We start from the raw sequence: 19932 nt of genomic DNA on the forward strand, positions 1-19932 counted from the left end.
TCATGATGCGCCAGCAGATAACAGCAGGCTTATCTGTATATTTGTATATTCAGAGCAGGCTGCTTGGACAGTTGTGCACAGTTTCCTTCAGTAATGATGAGCACCAGCAAAGCAAATGTTACAAGATTCTACAGCTGGACTAACCACCAAAGATAACTAAATTTTTAAGTAGAATACCCAGGATTTCACATATGCTCTGGCTTTCAGATCCATGCAGGGTTATAGACTTTAAATACCTTCTTAGAGCAAGACCTGTCTTAAAAGCGGACAGCCTGCCAGGTTAACCTGTAATAGTGTAAATGCATCCATTCCAACACCAGTTTGAACCTGCAACAGTTGGGAGTAAACAGACCCTGGCAGTGGCCCATGACAATAACACTGTTTACATCAGGCTAAATTAAAAAGCTTAAGAAACACTTCAAAAACCCTTCATTGAAGGAGTGACAGAAAGATCTTCCTTTTAGAAACTACGTGAAAGCGCTGCCTTGTTGGGAATCACTGTAACGATAATGATATGCATATTAGAATGCAGTATTATTATAATTAGAATGCAACTATCATTATTTACTGTTCTCTCCTTTAAAACTGTGCTTTTCAGACTTGGAGAAAAATTACTTGGAAAAAATTACTTATGTTGTGCACTTCTCCATGCAGCCAATTACACACTTGAGCTAAACATAATGCGTATTAACTTAGCCTACCATACATCCAGAGGGCCTGGAGGTGTCCAATTTTTCTATCAGAAATTTTGTCTGGTAGAAAGAAAGACGACATTAACCAACTGTCCAAAATCAGCAGGTATCTGGGCAAAATGGACCCATGGTGTATGCTCTCGCTGTTACCTCACTTTAATGTATCTCCTAGGCATTCATGATCATGTTTCTATCTGGGAAATCCCAAAGAGTAGTTTTGCATATTAGGAATGTCCTTTGCAATACAGACATACTGAATATTTATTAATCCAGGTAAAATGCATGACACATTGTAAGTATGGCTAGTTAGCTCAAAAAGACTGTTTTCCCATACTGAATGACAATAACCATGTTATCCGAATGCATAAGAGACAAAATAACTTAAAAGGAGTGGGCTTGCTGTATTTCATTAAATAAATGATGTGGAAGAGATAAAGCTGTATAATGAGTTTTCAAAACAAATATATGGTCTAGGAAAAAAGCAATAACAAGAATCAGAAATCAAAATCTCAGTGCTAAGGAGACCTCACCATGGTCATAGAGAAACCCAGTAGTCTCACACATAAGTATATAATGATCTAAAATAATTTATATGCACACTAAGCTATTTGAATTCATAGCCCTGCATTTGCAGAGAACTTACAGATTAATATTTTATAAGTGTTTTGTAGTACAAAGACCCAGTCCTGTTAAGGCAAGTTTATGTATATATTTGTGCAGCTATACACAATGCCCTGACTTCAGTTCAGCCCTGAATAATTGTAGGAAGTTCTATTGCTGTGAACATCTGAGTTTTACTGATCAGTTCCCTAATATCAGCTTAATAAAAGTATATAAATAAAGTAGATAGATAGAAAGATACATGCACATAGATATATATGGATATACATACATACTTACATATATGTATTTAAAACTATAAAACCTCTTTTTTTTCTTGCATACCATTTTTTTTTTAATTAATGGTAAAACATTTTGGACCAGATTTTAAGGCTATGTTACAATTTGGCAACTTCCTCCACTGCACTCAACATGTGATCTTACACTAAGACCAGGTTACCACATATTCGCACTGCTTGAAACTGAGGATTCAAAGAGTAAAGTTACACTGTTCACTTAAACTTCATTCTTGTTTAAAGAGTGTTATCAACATCAATTTTAAAAATCATATTCTGAAGTGACTAAACAGAGAATTCTTTTAAATAATATACCCTAGTAGTTTGAGAAGTTGAATTAAAATTTGTTCACAGGGTTATCTAATCTCCAGTTATTCGTCAGAGGCTTTTCAGACAAGAAAACTTGATTTATTATTCCCTGAAAAAACCTACATTTCTTACAAATTCCTAATGACTTTCTCTGTGTAGGAAGGCCTGATTTTTGGAAAATGTTAAGTATCCCTGTTTTGATATTCAGGACTCTTTCACAGAATGAGGCCACAATCTAGCAAAACTCTCAATACAGCATAAATATATAATTGCTTCAAATAGGTATTGACAAGACAAATATTCTAAAAATTGAACTTCCACAAAGAAGTAACCATTTTCAAAAAACATTTGCCTATTAGCTGTCAGATTCACAAAGAAAATATGATGGGAAAACTACCATTTTTATCTTAACTGCTTCTTCTGATCTTATTTCTGCAGCATGTACAAAATCTTCAGTCAGAACTCTATTGTAAAAATGGCAGAGCCCAGCACTACACACACGAAGTGTTGTTCTTGTAAACAGTGTTGTACAGGCAAATACCTATAATATAGTTTAACAAAACTGCTTGTTTTCAGAAAATATAAACTCCCTTAAAAATCTGTGATTTGGTGGAAGAGATCTATTACATTAACAATTTTCAACCAAAATCAGAGCTAGATTCAGCTCTGATGTGTTATCATTAAACCTAGTAACAGATCAGAATAGCTGCAAGTTGACCAGAGAAACTATGGCTTCAAATTTAATAAAGCATATATAATGCAGTATCCAAAATGGAGGCTCAGACAAAGCAGGGCCGAAACAGGACAGGCAATACATCTTCCCAACTCCAGGCCTTTGCCTTTGGATTTCACAGAGTCCTGGCCATCTCAAGCAAGTAACATCTTCTGCAGGCTAAATGGGCCATTGCTGAAACTGGAGGAAGCATAATGTATTACTTCCTGCAATGCTAACCCAATAATTAAAATATATTTCCCTTCACTGAGAAACCAGATATTTTCTTCACCAACTTCTCACTTAACTTTTCTCAATTTTTTGCTAATAAAGATACACATTATAAGAATACTACATTATAAGAAGTGGCACATCAATTTGATACTCAGTGAACACTGCAGATTATTTTTCTCATGAAAACATGATTAGAGGTTATGCTAAACATATTTTCTTACCCATCACTACCAGTTATGCCATTATTCAGGTCAAATCATGTCTAATAATGCTACAACTGTGAATGGCTGGAGGTTAGATGCTGTGAGAGCACCAGGATGACTTCAAAAAACAACCCACATACTTGGTGCATTCTGGGTAAAAAGGATATGTGAGATGTGGCTCCTAGCAAACTACAGTACTCTGTTAGCCTTACTTGGTTTTTATTTTGTCTCCTTTTTGTCTCTAGTTCTGGCTAGTTCCATCTGACACCCTTGCCCAAGTGCATCCAGTGAGCACTGCACATAGCTAGGAGTTTGATCTTCTGCATTGTCAAAAATCACCTCCAGAACACTCCTCTGGAGGGGCTCAGTAACCTGAATCACCAGGGGAAGGCAAGAGGCCCTCCTAGGGCTTGTAAAACATTCTCTGACTCTTTAGCATGTAAGATGCCACTTGAGGTAAAACAGTAGTAATGATTTATATGACTGCATATGTATGCATATGGAACACTGAGATGCTTTACAGTCCTATCTATTCTAATACATCAAAGGGTTTTATTCTTTCTAAAACTATGTTATAACTTTTTTTTTATTTAAAAAATAAGGGTATAATTAATACAAAATTGGCCACAAAAACATTCTTTTACTCTACGCCCATCTTACAAATCTCTGACAATTTTTTGTTAATCCCAGGAGAGTGTTCTTCCTAAAGTTTTCACTCCTTATTTAATAAATTTTGCTGCATACCTAATAAATCATATACTTGACTGAGCTGTAAACATCAACATGAGTTTCACTGGGACGGAAAGGGGAGACAAATCTGCATATTGCTGGCAGTATAGAGTGGGTAGGATGACAATGAGTGATGAAAGAATGTATCAGTTTGGGAAATGATTCAGGCCTCTTAAAATTTGTAGAATAACAAAGATGAGATGTCTTTGATTGTCATCTCAGTTAATTTTTATGAATTTTTAACAGATTTTTAATACTTTTTTTTTTTGCATCTGATTTGTATCTGATTAAAATTGGAAATGTAACATTAGGTTATGTTCTTGTCTTAGCTATAAATGAGTTCCACATTAAGACTCCTCACTTTCTTCACCAAGCTTATTTGTGTATTTGCAAAAGTAATGGCAGAAGGAATGTACCTCAGGCAAAAGAGCCTGTGTGTCTATCAATATTTGGGTGACTGGCTTATAAAAGGTTCATTGGAACAATGTGCCCTCAAGCAAATGACGATACCATTCATATCAGCCAATTTGAGACTCGCTGTGTAACAGCCAAAGTACAGAGTAAATCCAGCAATGGAGTGTATACATATTCTGACACAAGAGCTATTCAGAACATTTTCAACAAAATGAAAATTTGTAGAAACAGAAATATTCCATGCAAATACACAGGTTTTCATAAAGATTTTATGGAGAAAGTTTTGGGATACATGATTTGCTAAACTGGAATGGCCAAGAAAGACTAACAATCTCCCATTTGGTCTCCCTTGCTTCTACGCACCACAATCAGATACTTCAGTTAAAAAACATTTCAAGGTTTTATTTTTAATCCACAGGCAACGAAGACACAAGTTAAAACTTTAGTATAAATAAATGTTCTCTGCATATGAGTCGTGTACAATCCCTTTCTGCATATACCTAAAAATATACCTAACCTGAAAAAGTGGTTTTCCTCATCACTGCTACTTCAAAGCCCTGCAAAAAAAGTGGCTGTTCAAGGTATATTTATGTTGTCAAGTTATTTTGTAGTGGGACACCTGAAGCTAGTGACTAGGCCTAATACTATTTGGATCCAATACTAACATCCTATTATTGCTGCTGTAAAAGTGGCAGTCCAGTTGGCAGTTATCAGTTACAAAACAGCAACTTATCACCAGTAAGATCAATGGACTGTATCAATGTATCATAGACACAGGCCATTTCTTCACCCTTCCTACAGTATGCCTTCAGGACAAACACCCACCTAGAAAGCTAGCTGCCCAATCCCTAGGATCTATCTTTATCTACAATATAAACACCCTCACTTCTCCTTAGCCACATAATGGAAACTACAGAGAAAAGCCCTCGGGGGATTACAGCTTCTTAAAACAAACTTGTCAGTTTTAATTCAGGTTAGGTGCCTGCATAACATAAACAATCAGGAAGGGACCAAATCTGTTCCTTTTGGATGCTGGTAATTCACATGCAGTAATTTGTTTGGGCATATACACTTAGCATTCATAACAATTCATTCTACAGACATGTAATACACGTAATGAGATGGTCATCTATAAATATACATAGATATATGTATCTCAGTGTATTATACATACATATATGTATCACATTATATACATATTTTAATATATATATTTCAAATGGGTAATGTAGGCAGTTCTCAATAAATTCATGCCTGATGGAGAACTGCACTGATTTTTGTCAGTGTGTCAGCACACTATACATGCCTATATATATGTATTCACCCACGTACAACCACATACACTTAATGTACGTATGCATCATATATGTGTAGCAGAGCATACAAATCTATGTATAGCATAGGAGTAATGATGTGACAAACATTAGACACATTGCATTAAGTGCTTAGCTGGGAATAACCTTTAGTTTGGCCTCACAAATCTTCTCCTTTTCTAAGCTACGCACTTATATCTGGAGCATGTGGAAGCATCTTACCTTGCTTCCATTTTCTCTTGCCTCCCGTTCCATCTTGAGATCAGAAATTAGGAGAGTCTTGTATTTGTTCTTTCCATTACTGCTGTGATCATCTAGTCTGTATTCTGAAGTCAGCTGAGCAGAGAGGGGACTGTCACTCAGGTTCAGAGGCTGCTCATCCTGCTCCAGATTTGTTTTGCCATTACTGTTGGTTTCTGCCATCTCCCTGCAGTGTGTTCCCCCTGAAGCATTGGAACTGTGTCCCACGGTCTCATTGCCATTAAAACTCTCTGCGGCTGAATCATCTATTAAAAAATATATATTTTCAGTCACATGCCACATCATCATCTCTGTCCAGTTCAAACATAATTTATACCTTCACAATGTTTTTCAAAATAGAATGAGAAAGGTTTATATTACTAGCACCAGTACATTTCTGCAAAATGTGCGCACACACACTCCTCCATATTTTCAAGTAAAAACTTTATGTAAATTCATAAAATATTACTAAGTTGAGGGAAATGATCTGGGCTGACACCTTAGTGTCACCGTGTACACAGAAGAGAAGTATCACAAAGGATTCTTAGGGACAAAGTGACAAAGTCTGCCTTAATCCATCTGCCTGCCCATATGTCTATGGATCTATTTAGATTCTTATAGCATGCTCATTACTGCAGTATTGCATATTTCTGAAATCAACAGAGATGCACATGGTACGGAGAGAGAGTCTAGTTCTCAGGTTTTAAGGGTGCAGAGAAGCATATGTCATATCCATAAACATCCTCTTGCACAGATACAATGTAAATACATCTGATGTATTCACTGCTGGCAGCAGAGATTACACTGGAAAAGTTGACTCCGGAAACAAAGGTCCTGTCTTCATTTACTTCAGATGCTCATTCACTTTGCTCATTCATCGTGTATCATAACATATTTTTAAATACTTCTCTATAAAATTATCAACCTGAAACTTACATCTGTAAACTCTGGATGTCTTCTTGTTACCCCTAAGATTTTACAGCTGAAATGTGGGATTAATATGTGTCTTCACATGCTTATGGGTTTGTGAATCCTGTCTGTCAGCACCGGAATTTGCCACCTGTAATACTACTCAGCCCTTCTTTACGTCTAAACAATCTTTTGGCCAGCAGACAATGTAGTAAAACAGTTCATCCTTCAATGGATTAAATGGCAGTAGAATTTGGCCCTCAATTTATTACTTATTTCTTGTTCTCTATAGCACCTCTTTTTTGGCAATCTACATGGGTTTGCTAATGGTGCAAACACCTGCCCAGGCCTCTACAAGCCTATGCTTGTCGCAGATAGTGAAGCTGGAAGCAAAACTGGGGGATTAGGAGCCAGGAATGTGTGCAGACTGAAACTGGAGATACGGTATGAGATGAACCCTAATAGATTAGTACCTTAATATACCATCTGCTTTCGGGCCCTTCTAAACAACTTCCATGGAAAAGAAACAAACACATTTATATACACATGGAATTTAAAAAAACATCAGGACACATTCTTTAAAGGATGTGCTCAGAAATACTCATGCATGAAACTACATGATTAACCAAATTGTTGACTCTCCATCATTATTACAGTAAAAATCAACTATTCACCACCCTCAGATCAGAATTTAAAAAGTGAAGAAAATATTGTATTAATGGGTAATGATCCAATTCAATTTAGTACTTAGAGAACCACAGACAAGCCATCAGCATCAGTGGCTTGCTTGCTGTACTCATCCAACATTTTTATGTCATAAAATAAAAGGACTGGGCACACATTATGAACATATTTTTTTTAATTCCTTTGTTATAAACCTGTAAAAAAACCCAACCTATTTTCATGAAAATACATAATAAAAATCATAATTTAAATGTGTTTTTTAAGGAACCTTTTGTTTGTTTTATAAAATATAATTATTGGCTGCAATAAAAAATAAAGCCATATTTTGGTATGTACCACTTTTACATTACCTCTTACAAACACAAGTTTATATACAATAAATGACATAACATTCCTAGCATAAAACTTTCAAAAGCATACACCAACCCAACTTGCAATAGAGCAATGGAAATGTTCTGATTTAAAAACCTGGGGATGCTTAAGAATTTCAGCTATGTAAATGATTAAGGTGAGCAGGATTTACCCTTAATAAACATTCTATCATGCCCCAAGACATTTCTTACAAATACAACACATTAAAAAGAGTAAAATTCTAAAAGCCGTTTTAGAAATAAATATGCAGTTTTATTATTCTGAACTAGAAAATGGCATTCTAACATAAGGCCCCTTTTTTTTAAAAAAAAAAAACCAAAAAAAAAACACAAACAAACAAACAAAAAAAAAAAAAAAAAGAAAAAGAAAATAGCCATATTTACAACTCATTTTAAAATCTCTGAGATACCGGAAAGAAATCCAGGATTCTTTATTTAAGAGAAAAACTTTTTGGTTACTGCTAATGTTTATTTAGAACTGTTAACAGATAATTGGCTTCTTGATTATCAGTTTAACAAGTGACAGTTAGTTTCAATTTAATTAAATCAATTGCTGAATGGGTCACGGAGTGAGGGATGCCCCTCCTTTTAAAGGGCTCAGAAAATTCCCTGTTGTTGGGAGGGAAGAGAGAAACAAGTGAGTAACCAGAGGATGCAAAGAGCCATCTAAAATCTGGGGGCATTGCTTGTTCTGCAGCACACAAGTCTGATCCCTAGGGAAATTCTTTGTGCCAGCACTTGAGCATCCTGGGTTGTGATGAGGAGCTGCTACCAGGATGTAGATGGCTTAATGGGAATGATGGAGTAGGAAGAGAGCTGTGCCTGGAGCCAGATCCAGGAGCAAGCAAGTCCAAAGCAAGGCTGTTAGTTTTCGTTTGTAATCATAAGCAGCAATGCTTCTTCCAACTCCCACTCCCTCTCCCACCCCTCCATATGATGACTGGTTGACAGCTAAAACACGTGTGTGAGAATGTTACAATGCAAAAGAAAAAACCAAAAAACCACATTTTTAATATTTGTTCTAAAATACAACCGTTGAAAAATTCCTGTGCTGAGTAAATGTGATCAAAAATTGTAACACTTTGAAAAATAACACAGTATTTACATCATTTTGGCTTTACTTACCAAAAGCTTAGCTACTTGATGACAAATACTTGCTTTTATAGCCATTTAACCTTGCTTGTTAGAAATGGGAACTACTGTCTGTCAGGATAATGTTCAGGAGAATAGCTGCAATGGCTATAAATCACACTTTTGGCAAGTAAATATAAACATGTATTGCCATAAAAGACATCAAGAAAAAAAAATAGTGGTTTAGTGCTAGTAGTTCCTTACAGATGTTACCAAGGTAACTAAATTACAAGGTTTAGTACGTTTCTCATCCCTGGGTAGCTGGCCTATTTTTGCCAAGAATAAGGCTACTCTAAAGCAAGAGTTTCAGAGGTATCAGAAACAAACCACATCAGGAATTACTGATCAAAGGGAAAAGGCAGGAAGGTCTGACCCAGGAGAGTTCACCCTCGGATACAGGCGGCCATGGCTGCAATGACTCCCAGTCCTGCTTCTGGCTGCTGGGCCAAGCTATCCCACTCCTAAGCCCACTGTGACCACAAGGGTCACCACATGGCTGCCAAAGGGCACGGCTGGTCTGATGGAAACCTGTCTTCAGACCATCCTCCCCTGTAGCAACTGCCTCTCTGGGGCAGGAGATGAGATCTCACCTCTTCACTGTACCAGCACAGTTGAGTGAGAGGGGGCTACACCTGTGCTGGCTGAGTAGGGACCAGCAGTTTGCTTGCAGCTTTCTCACCTTTATTTATCACAACACCTCAGTAACAGTAAACTGCTAATGCTGAAAGCCTGTTCTCCTAGCAAGTATTTTTAACTCCACCCTGCAGAGGCAGAGGCAGCTTAAGGAGAGCTGTGCGCAGGCTCAGGGGTGCCGAGGCTTTGTCCAGCTATGGCTGCCGGTGACTGCTTCTCTGGGACAGCTTGCCAGGAGCTCCTCTTTCATGACAAAGACACCACTAATGGCAGTACTGGGGGAAAGAGGCAAAGGGCTCTTCTCTGGGGCAGTGGAGAGGCTGCAGGAGCACAGTTGAGGAATATGGTGGCACCCTCTGGATCGCTGACATCATGGTGATAGTTTGGGGTTGCCTGGGCCCAGCCCTGCCCCTGTCCTTTCCAGGGTCCCCATGGAGGCCAGATCCACCCCAGACCAGTGATGTGGGGCAGCAGCCATTAAACTGCTGCTGACCCAGGAAGCTAACCAAACTCCAGTATCCATCCCTGGCCATCACTTCAGCACAGCCATCAGTCAGCAGTCACTTCTGGCTCCCTTCCCACAGCTGCCTGATGAGGGGAAAATTAGAACTCCACCTTGATCAGCCTACACTTGGGAATGTGGTACCGACTGCATCACTAGTGCCAGGACAGCATGTTTTCAAAACACGCCTCTTGTTTGAACCACCACCACCATAAGATGAGTTTTATGGTAATTCCTCCAGGGAAGCATGCCACACATCCTGGGAGCTGAGAAGGGAGGAGCAGAGGGCTTCCCTGCCCAGCATCAGGGCAGTCACAAAAAAGGCTGTGGGATGACCTCAGATCTTCATCTGGACACCGCTACCAATGCATCAGCCACGGCAGCGAATGATGGCCTCATCAAATGCTGCTGCTTGCTCAGGGCAGGACACATCTTTAGGAACTGTGCAGTTTTTAAACCCTTACCCCAGAACACTGCGCGACTGGAAGCACATCTACAACCGTTTTTCTTACTTCAGCCTGAAAAGGGAGAGCCTGACTGCAAAACATGTATGTTTCACTTCTCAAGAACAGTCAGCTGGTGCCTCACCTACGCAGAGATCCTCCTCCAGGGATTAAAGAGCATCACTCCTCAGAGAAAGACTCAAGAGCAGAGAGAAGGTATCTCTGGATCAGGTAGAAGCTGCCTTTTGATGAAGGCTTAGGCATGGAATTCCCACTCATGGACCAATATTCCTTAAGCAACCTGATGCCAAGACCTCCTTCTCCTGCCTTTCACAGAGCTCCACACTGATCCTCTGCTCTGACAAACACCCTTTGGGCATCTTCAACCCAAGTACTTTCTGTGCTAGGGGTAATTCTCGAAACAAGAACTGCAGTAGGTCTCCTACTTCAAGTTAGTTTCTTATTATTCATCACATTCCGTTAGAGCTTCCAGCTCACCTAGATCCCCTTGAGGCCAGCTGGACACAAACTGATGCCAGCTTTGGTTTTGCACACTTGAGAAGTCCAGGTTCCTGCCTGAGAACTCTCCAGGCTCCTGGCAGTCACCACTGGGTTAGCTTTTCCCCCTTTTGAAGTTTCGTTTTGAAGGAAACTTGGAAATGGTGGAAGAAAAGACAATGCCAAAGAAAGCCCAAGCAAACACATGCTCTGAATATGAGCCTTGATTCTCAGAACTGTTGTATCCTTCAATTTTCTGCCAGGCATTTGCATTATCACAGCCTTAACTTCTGCCAAAACCCAGTTTCTCTGTATTTAATACCTTGGATTCTGCAAGGTGATTTCCGTGACAGTTGATAGCTTAAGAACACTCTGATTTAGAACGGAAAACAGGTTCTTAATTCATAGGTTATATTCCCCTACCAAACTATGTCTAGATTTATGAACAGGCATACATATATTGCTAGAATTAGAGATTCTTCTGTTAAGGGTTATAATAGAGTTCCTCCACCCAGAGAGAATTGTCTTTAGACCAGATATATCAAATGCTCAATACCACTCTCAGTAAGAACGGTTTCTTACAGGAAAGCAAGTTGAAGTGTGAACCAAATCTGGCTGGAATAGCAAGTCTCTCAAACACCAGTTTTCTGAGAGAACAAATTTAAGATCTGAACTCTGATGTGTCATTGAAATACTGTGAATCTCAAATGCAGTTACATATACATAACTCTCACTTGTCTCCTTGAGAGAAAAATCTCCAGATGTTTTAAAGGATCTCTTGCATTACTTGGAGAAATCAATTTCATGCTATAAATCACCTAGACTTTTCACACTTGTTGCAGGTAAGTTGGGAAGGAGTCAACAAGCCATTCTACATAAAGACAGATCTCTGAATAAATCCTCTCTCTCTCTCAAATTAATTCAAGAATTCAATTAATATTTAGAGTATGCTTAAATAGTTTATACAGCTGAGATTTCAGTAACCTGAAACTTACTGCGTATTTAACTAGTCAGTAATCCATAGTGTTGGCCTTCAGCTCTACTCTACAGCATAGTGTGGCACAGTCCTACAACCATACAGCCACATGGAAGCGCTGATCTGCTGAAAGAACAGATGTGGTGATGGGTCAGGGAGCTAAGAAACCCTCTCATCAACACTAAGAATGAATCAAGAGCCACATGATTCCAAAGCAGCTCTAACACAGCTCCTGTTTTTGCCATGAAGCAAGGCAGATAGCCTGTTGAGGGAAAGACAATTAACCTTAGAGCACCTTTGGCTCTTTTGAGACACTCTGACTACATGAGGGCATTCCACAAGCCAAAACCATTCCTGATTATAATGAGTCTGATTAATCACACTAAATGAACAAGGCAATTGCTGGAGCAACTTTGTTCATTCTGCTGTAAGAGGTGAAGATAGGAGAGGGCCCAAAACAGACATTGATGCCTGCAGACTCCAAGGCAGCATGCACCCAGGTTAAATGAACACTTTGAGTGGGTTGCCTGTTGACAGAGCATCTCTGAGAGCAGCAGTTACTGTAAGGTAACTGTTCTTTCTAAAAAGAGAAGATTAGATGTGAATGAGCTGAGTGGGATGAGTGAGACTGAAGCTGCTGGCTGCGCAAATGCAGGCTGTCATAAAACCCACTCATAAAGTTTGTCTATCAAAGTCCTGTGTGAGAAGATTGCTTTCATCAGTTTGGGCCAAACGTCACCAGCCAAGGTCAGGTGGTAAACACCACCTTACACCCTTAGTAACCTGGTTCATTTGAATGAAATCACTTACAAGAGACAGTACTGCAGATGAAAGAGTGACAGACTGCAGACCAGTTTTGAGTTACTATGCTGTTCTCTTTGACCTTTGGCTTCGATATTGCATGTGGGTTGGTTTTGGTTGTTTTGGGGGGTTTTTTTGTATGTTAAAATACTTCAATGAAAATAATATGCTACATAAGCAAATATTTAAAAGTAAGTTAGTTACATTCCTTCCTAACCCCATAAACACAAGGCATGCTTGTAAACCTTCCTAGCAAGACCTATTGAAAAAAATGCTCTCTACAGGTGGCAACTGACAGCAGGCAGTTTTGGGAGAGGAACAACATGAATCATACAAAAGGTGGTGTAGAGTGCTGACTCACAGAACTTCTGTAGTATGAAATAATTATAAAGACTTTTCTAAATGAACTGATAAAAAGGCGAGGTCACATTTCACTCCCACCACTTTTCACAAGGACTGTTTAATACCAATTTATCACAGTTATGTATCCGGTTATGCTTCATTTACATCACAAGTAATGTTTCAAGCACAAGTTCAATATATAACTTTAAAGCCAGTCAAAATCAGCTATATCTATTCATCTTCTCCATTCCCTTTCACAATATGACAAAGAACAGGGGTTGAATTAATGGAGGTACAAAGGTGATTTCAGAGCCTCTATTATTCCCCATTTCATAAAGCATAAGAATAGCCATAGTTGGTCAGATAAAAAATCCATTTAGTCCAATATCCTATCTCCAGGAGTGGCTATTAGGAGATGTTTAGGGAAGAGAATAAGGCAAGCAAATACAATTTTTTCACCTATGGCTTGCTGAGCCCTTAATAATTTTCAGCTCAAGGTCTTTCTGATCTGGATGTAATTTTTAGTAACATACTGACACTCAACAGATTTCTTTTCCATGCAAATATATAGTCTGTCTTTGAATCTCTATAAACCTCAAGTACCTTTCTCTGCGCCTCCAAAAAGTTACTGCCTCTATTTCAGTTTCCACTAAAATGTCAGTACTCTGACAAGGAAACAAGGAACAGGGACTAAGAGGAGGGTAAGAGCCTTTCCAGAGAACAGTCAATGTGCACAGAGCTCAGTCCCTTCATTAGCAATGAGACTGCATTTGCTCTGTTACAATATATAATAATTGTCCTTTTCAGCCGACCTCACTAATGTTAACATTTTTTTTCTCCTTTTGATACATGTAGCTATCCTGATGTGATTGGCTTCTGTGAATTCAGCTCTGGAGCTCACTGCACTGAAATTTGAACCTGGAATGTCCATCAGTTTCAGTGCAATGCCAATCAAAGAATCTCTCACTGGTTTCAGTGGTGGAATACATCAGGAGCTACTTCGTATGATCACTCATTGTATGCATTTATGGAAAAAAACAAAAGGAACAAAGCAAACTACAAAACTAATCTTTAGCATTGTCAACAAGAGTACGGTAAATTTGATATGCACGTACACATACACAGTGTAATCAGCATTAGCCAGGCTGTAAATCTGATTTCGTTATTGAACAAACCCCTAAGTAATTCACAATTTTTCCATGGATAAACATCTCCTCTTGTTGGAGGCACAAAACAGACAGATATTTTACTCAGTTATAACATTAAGTAACGGAACAGTGAACAACTGCCACCCCATTATATCAGCAACTATCAGCAAAATAATACTCCCCTGTCAGTCACAGTGTTATAGAAGGGCTCATTTATAAAGCTTTGTGAGTGACTGCATGCTTACTTAGCCTGCAGAGCTACTGTCCCTGCATATACACAACAAGGAGTTGAAGCAGAATGGCTTTTAGGAGGGTACTGCACATGTAAATAACCAATTGAATAGCTCACTGGGTGCACAGTAGTCTTATTATCACTATGCATCTAGTTTGTACTTGTGCTTTGGCATTTCCACTTCAAAAGACAAAGCCCTCACTGCCTTTGGGGAGAAAAAATCCCTGGTTTCCCCTTTACTCTGGAGAAAGCTCTAGGGCACTTTTTGTGGCAACGGCTCTATCAAGAAGTCCTCAATGGAGAAAACCTGCAATTCTTCTTAAAGTTTTTATGCTACATATAGGATCATATTTGGCAGGAAAGATGTCATCTGGCACAGAAAATGTAGCCTAAAGCACCATTTCTAAACAAACATTGCAGGAACAAGTTCTCAGCCCGATATGAGTGATGCCAGAGGTGCTGCCTCAGACCCTAACCCAAACAGGACTCCACACTTCAGAGCTGTTTATTGATACAAAGCTAGGAACTGAGGAAGGCTGGGAAACAAATAGGTGAGCAAGGATCAGGACAGACCAACTCTGGCTTTCGAGGTTCACTAAAATTCCAACTATGTACATCACATATCAGCGACAAAGACATTTGAGACTGCAACACATTAAGAAAAGGAAAAATAAGAAGCCTTTTCCTTAAAGTAAGAAGAGGTAACCTAGAAGATCTTACCCTCTCCTCTTTTTTGCACAGCATGGAAGAGGCTTATGCTGCTGTAGCTAAAGGCTGCTGTGGGCCACAGCAGCTTCTGCCATTCCTGGCAGCAGGAAGAATCTGGTACTATGACAGCAACAGACAAAAGAATAACGCATAGGTGCTTGTTTGGTACCTAAACGTAGAATCATAGAATCATGGAATAGTTAGGGTTGGAAAGGACCTTAAGATCATCTACTTCCAACACCCCTGCCATGGGCAGGGACACTTCCCACTAAACCATGCCACCCAAGGCCTCATCCAACCTGGCCTTGAACACCCATTCACAACCTCCCTGGGCAACTCATTCCAGTGCCTCACCACCCTCACAGTAAAGAATTTCTTCCTTAGATCCAATCTAAACTTCCCCCAAGTGGGGCTGAAAGGAATTAATTTTGAACTTATCTGCCACTTGGACCTAGTGCATGTGCATGGTGTCATATTCTACTTCATCACTTCATCAGGATCTCCAGAAGACAAAGGCAAAAGATTGAGGTGGAGTCAGCAGAGGAAATTCTCTGTAAAATGGCTGCTCCAGATACTTTTAATAAAGCCCTTTAAAGTCTAAAACATAGTCTGCCAGCTTTAGTGTGTTGAGTGGGGTCACACAGTGATATCACTCTGTACTTCATTCTGGAAGGGTAAGTACAAGATAAATGGTCACTAGACAGCTCTGCAGCCCTTCAGCAAACTGCTGCCTCCTCTACCATAAAGGCAAACAAGGCTATAGAAAGGCTGGTTATACCTCCTCTACCAGTAAAAATGGGAGAGGAAGTGGGGAGAAGCCTTAAGAGAAAACAGAAATGGCTGTTTTGAGCTTCATATGTCCTTAGCATCTTCTAACCCAAACTCTGACTTGGTCCCCCAAACTAAGTTCAAAATGCCCTGTCACTCCAATATTTTGGGTATCTCTATAATAATGACAATAATTTTAGTTGACTGCATAACTCCCAGAAACAATATCTCTACAAATAGTTCCACTTCATTAGACCCTTCATCATCAGGTTTGTAGCTCTATAGTTCAGGATTTCAAAATGCAATCTATTATTTTTTATTTTTTTTTACACAGAAAAGTATAGTTTAAAGACTTGTAATAAGTAAACTAAAGCCATTTTATTGTTATTTACAACTGCATACTAAAAGCTAGGACATGAAAAATGCTTCATAACTAGAAGTGAAAACATTTTTGCCATCTCCATAATTTTTTTCCTAGTTTTCATTTCATAATGTTGGCAAAATTAACTGGTTTTTTGCAAATTATTTGGTTTTCACTCTAGAACACTCTGTCACATCCTTTCCAATCAGTTCCCTCCACTCATACTAATATTTAGGCTTTCAGGAAAAATTCCTAACTCAGCAGAGAGTAAAATAAGTTCCTCTAATATTCACGTACTGAAATTGAGTTTAAGAATAGGTAATAAACATGTAACTGAGAAGAAAAGTATGTGGAATATGAAGTAAGAACTTACAGTCTTTGCACTTCACCACAGCTCTGACATTATCAACAGTGAACTAAAACTTCCTTGATACCTCCACTTTTCTAATGTTAGTGAATCTGAGAACTCAGAATACTAAATATCCAAGTTTAGGACTCCAATATGGTTGCTGTTTCTCTATTTGATGACTGTAATGTAATTAATGTTTTTGCTGAGACAGAATCTCAGTGAGTCAAGCATAGGATTCCGTTACAGATAAACTGTAAATTTAGAAATTCAGTAAAGAATTCCAGAGCTTGGAAAGCTGCTATTACAAACTTGAGCAAATAAGCATGTTCAAGGGATATAAATTACATGTCTTTTTTCAATTCAGTTTGCTTTATTCTGTCACTTTAAAATGCTTAGGGATGTCCATGGCAACATGTACACTACTATTTCCTGATTCGAGCATGCCTTGGGTAACTACAGTAAGTGGTCTCCTCACTGCTTGAGTTAAAACTGAGTATTCTGGTCACACAGGGCAACACTTGATAACAAACTTGATGGCCATTCTCCATCTGGCAAGCAATCATTTTTGAATGTTACATCCATTACACTTTGCTAATTTTATTTTTCACTACATCAAGTGGAAGTTAAAAATAGTCAGGATCTACAAAGGCTAAGCACCAGCCCAAGCACCAGCCCAAACACCAGCAAAAGAATGCAAAAGGTGACAACACCTGAACATAAAAATACCACCACAGAAGTAAAGGACATAAGCATACCAGGAGTCTCCCTAGCATGTTGATTACAATTATAAGCATCCACAAAAGGGAGAAAATAAACAGTGCTGATGATTGGCCTCCCTTTGATCAGTCTGAAAAGTCTCTCTCATGTACTGAATGCCCAAACTGAGAGATGTACTGGCATTTTCATACACAAGGCATTAGAATCAGGCTGGAAGTTTACAGCAGCTAATATTTTTTCCTACTAAAAAATCACATAACATAACTTTGATTGAAAAATGGCAGATTTGTAATCTCTGTCCACAAACATCCATGATTTGAGGTCTTTGCCACTATATTCATGCAGAAGATAGCAGACAACCCAAAAGTTATTAATACTACAGCAGTCTCTTCTGCCTTCATTAAAGTCACCACTTTTAAAATCCAACTGCTTCATAACACTACAGATAGACATGTTGACTTCCAATCTGACTGGCAAAATTAAAACATGCTTTCCTTTTCAGAAATTATTTTCAGCACAGACATCAATGGCAACAATTTTTTTTATAGTTCCCAAAATACAGCTGAGCATTTGGCAACACATCATCTAAAAATGAACTAGATAGAATAAGAGGTATCTGAAGACAAAAAAGAATGATTTTGCTAGCTGGTCTGTCAGCACATCTCAGGCAAGCCAAGTAACTAAGACTCAATGCCCAGAAACTTCACATAGCCCAAAGGATCTGATAGATAGTTCTGGAATATCCACTGCTATTCCTCACCAGAGGTGTGGACTTCAAATTTGCACTGCCAAGCCACCTGACTAAGCAATACATCTCTTGTTTCGAACTCTCCCTCCCACTTCAATGCAGAGGACTCAGCTTGGGTGGGGAACAGAGCAAGTATGAGAGGGTGTACTAAACAAAAGCATAACTGAAAGATGGGAAAATTTGAAAACTCTTTGTGCTTGAAAACTTTTGCATGAAAACTATAATTTTACAGTCCCTTTCTGAGAAGTTAATGCCAAGAGGAAAACTGTGGGTTCTTGGATATTATGCTATTTTAGCAGCTTTCAAAAATTTGTTCAGTTGATACACTGGAGGGAAGGGATGCCATCCAGAGGGACCTTGACACACTTGTGAGGTGGGCTGATGCCAACCTGATGAAGTTTAACCATGCCAAGTGCAAGGTCCTACACCTGGGTCGGAGCAATCCCAGGCACGGCTACAGGTTGGGCAGAGAAGAGATTCAGAGCAGCCCTGCACAGAAGGACTTGGGGGTGTTGGTCGATGAGAAAATGAACATGAGCCGGCTTCAGTGTGTGCTCACGGCCCAGAAAGCCAACCATATCCTGGGCTGCATCAAAAGGAGCGTGACCAGCAGGTCAAAGGAGGTGATCCTGCCCCTCTACTCTGCTCTTGTGAGACCTCACTTGGAGTATTGTGTGCAGTTCTGGTGTCCTCAACATAAAAAGGACATGGAACTGTTGGAACAAGTCCAGAGGAGGGCCATGAGGATGATCAGGGGACTGGAGCACCTCCCCTATGAAGATAGGCTGAGAAAGTTGGGGCTGTTCAGCCTGGAGAAGAGAAGGCTGCGTGGAGACCTCATAGCAGCCTTCCAGGATCTGAAGGGGGCCTACAAGGATGCTGGGGATGGACTCTTCATCAGGGACTGTAGTGGCAGGACAAGGGGTAAGGGGTTAAAACTGAAACAGGGGAAGTTTAGATTAGATATAAGGAAGAAATTCTTTACTGTGAGGGTGGTGAGGCACTGGAATGGGTTGCCCAGGGAGGTTGTGAATGCTCCATCCTTGGCGGTGTTCAAGGCCAGGTTGGATGAGGCCTTGGGTGACATGGTTTAGGGTGTGGTGTCCCTGCCCATGGCAGGGGTATTGGAAGTAGATGATCTTAAGTTCCTTTCCAACCCTAACTATTCCATGATTCTATGATTCTATGATTTACTTCTCAGTTAAGGCAGTCAGTTTTTTCTTGCTGAAACATCACTGAGAGCTAGTATCAAAACCAGGCTCCTTAACAAGGCCAGAAAGTAAACGGAATACCACCCTCCAAAGAGAATATGTGAACTGTATTGCAGTTCTTTGCAGACTAGAAATTTTTTTAAGAAATAAACTGGTCCATTTTCTAATTCACTTAAAGACCTCTTGTAGCCCAGCAATGGGATAGTCCACACACAGACTCTTTCCAATACATGCTTTTCCTGTGCTTTACGGTATTTATGAGGTACTATTGCCAATGAAACTTAAGAATATTTTAACCACAGTGAATCAGCCCTATTCTCGCTAGAATTCCAAAAACTATTTATGTACAGATTGCTGTTAAAGGTCAGAGCACTAGAAGGGGAAAGAATAAAACCATATCAAAGAATCCAACTGTATCGTGGTTTAAGCCCAGCCAGTAACTCAGAACCACGCAGCCGCTCACTCACTCCTCTCACCTCTTCCTCCCCCCACTCCTGGAAGGATGGGGAGGAGAATCGAAAGAATGTAACTCCCACGGGCTGAAATAAGAACAGTCCAGTAACTAAGGTATAACACAAACCACTACTGCTGCCACTAATAATAATAATGATAAGGGAAATAACAAGGGAAGAGAATACAGTCGCTCACCACCCAACGA

At 39.4% G+C, this 19932-nt stretch overlaps 1 protein-coding gene across 5 annotated transcripts in view; it reads right to left on the reverse strand.

Moving 5' to 3' along the window:
* Positions 1-19932, reverse strand: part of NOL4 (nucleolar protein 4) — a gene marked incomplete at both ends in the record, with an annotated part of 200612 nt that overhangs the window by 73458 nt on the left and 107222 nt on the right. For all 5 annotated transcript variants that reach the window (XM_080611782.1, XM_080611781.1, XM_080611785.1 and 2 more), the window contains one exon: positions 5725-6008. In XM_080611782.1, the coding sequence (XP_080467908.1) occupies positions 5725-6008 (284 nt within the window). The remainder of the gene's footprint in view (positions 1-5724; positions 6009-19932) is intronic.

The sequence above is a fragment of the Psittacula echo genome (genome assembly GCF_963264785.1).
Source record: "Psittacula echo genome assembly, chromosome: 2".
Taxonomy (NCBI): domain Eukaryota; kingdom Metazoa; phylum Chordata; class Aves; order Psittaciformes; family Psittacidae; genus Psittacula; species Psittacula echo.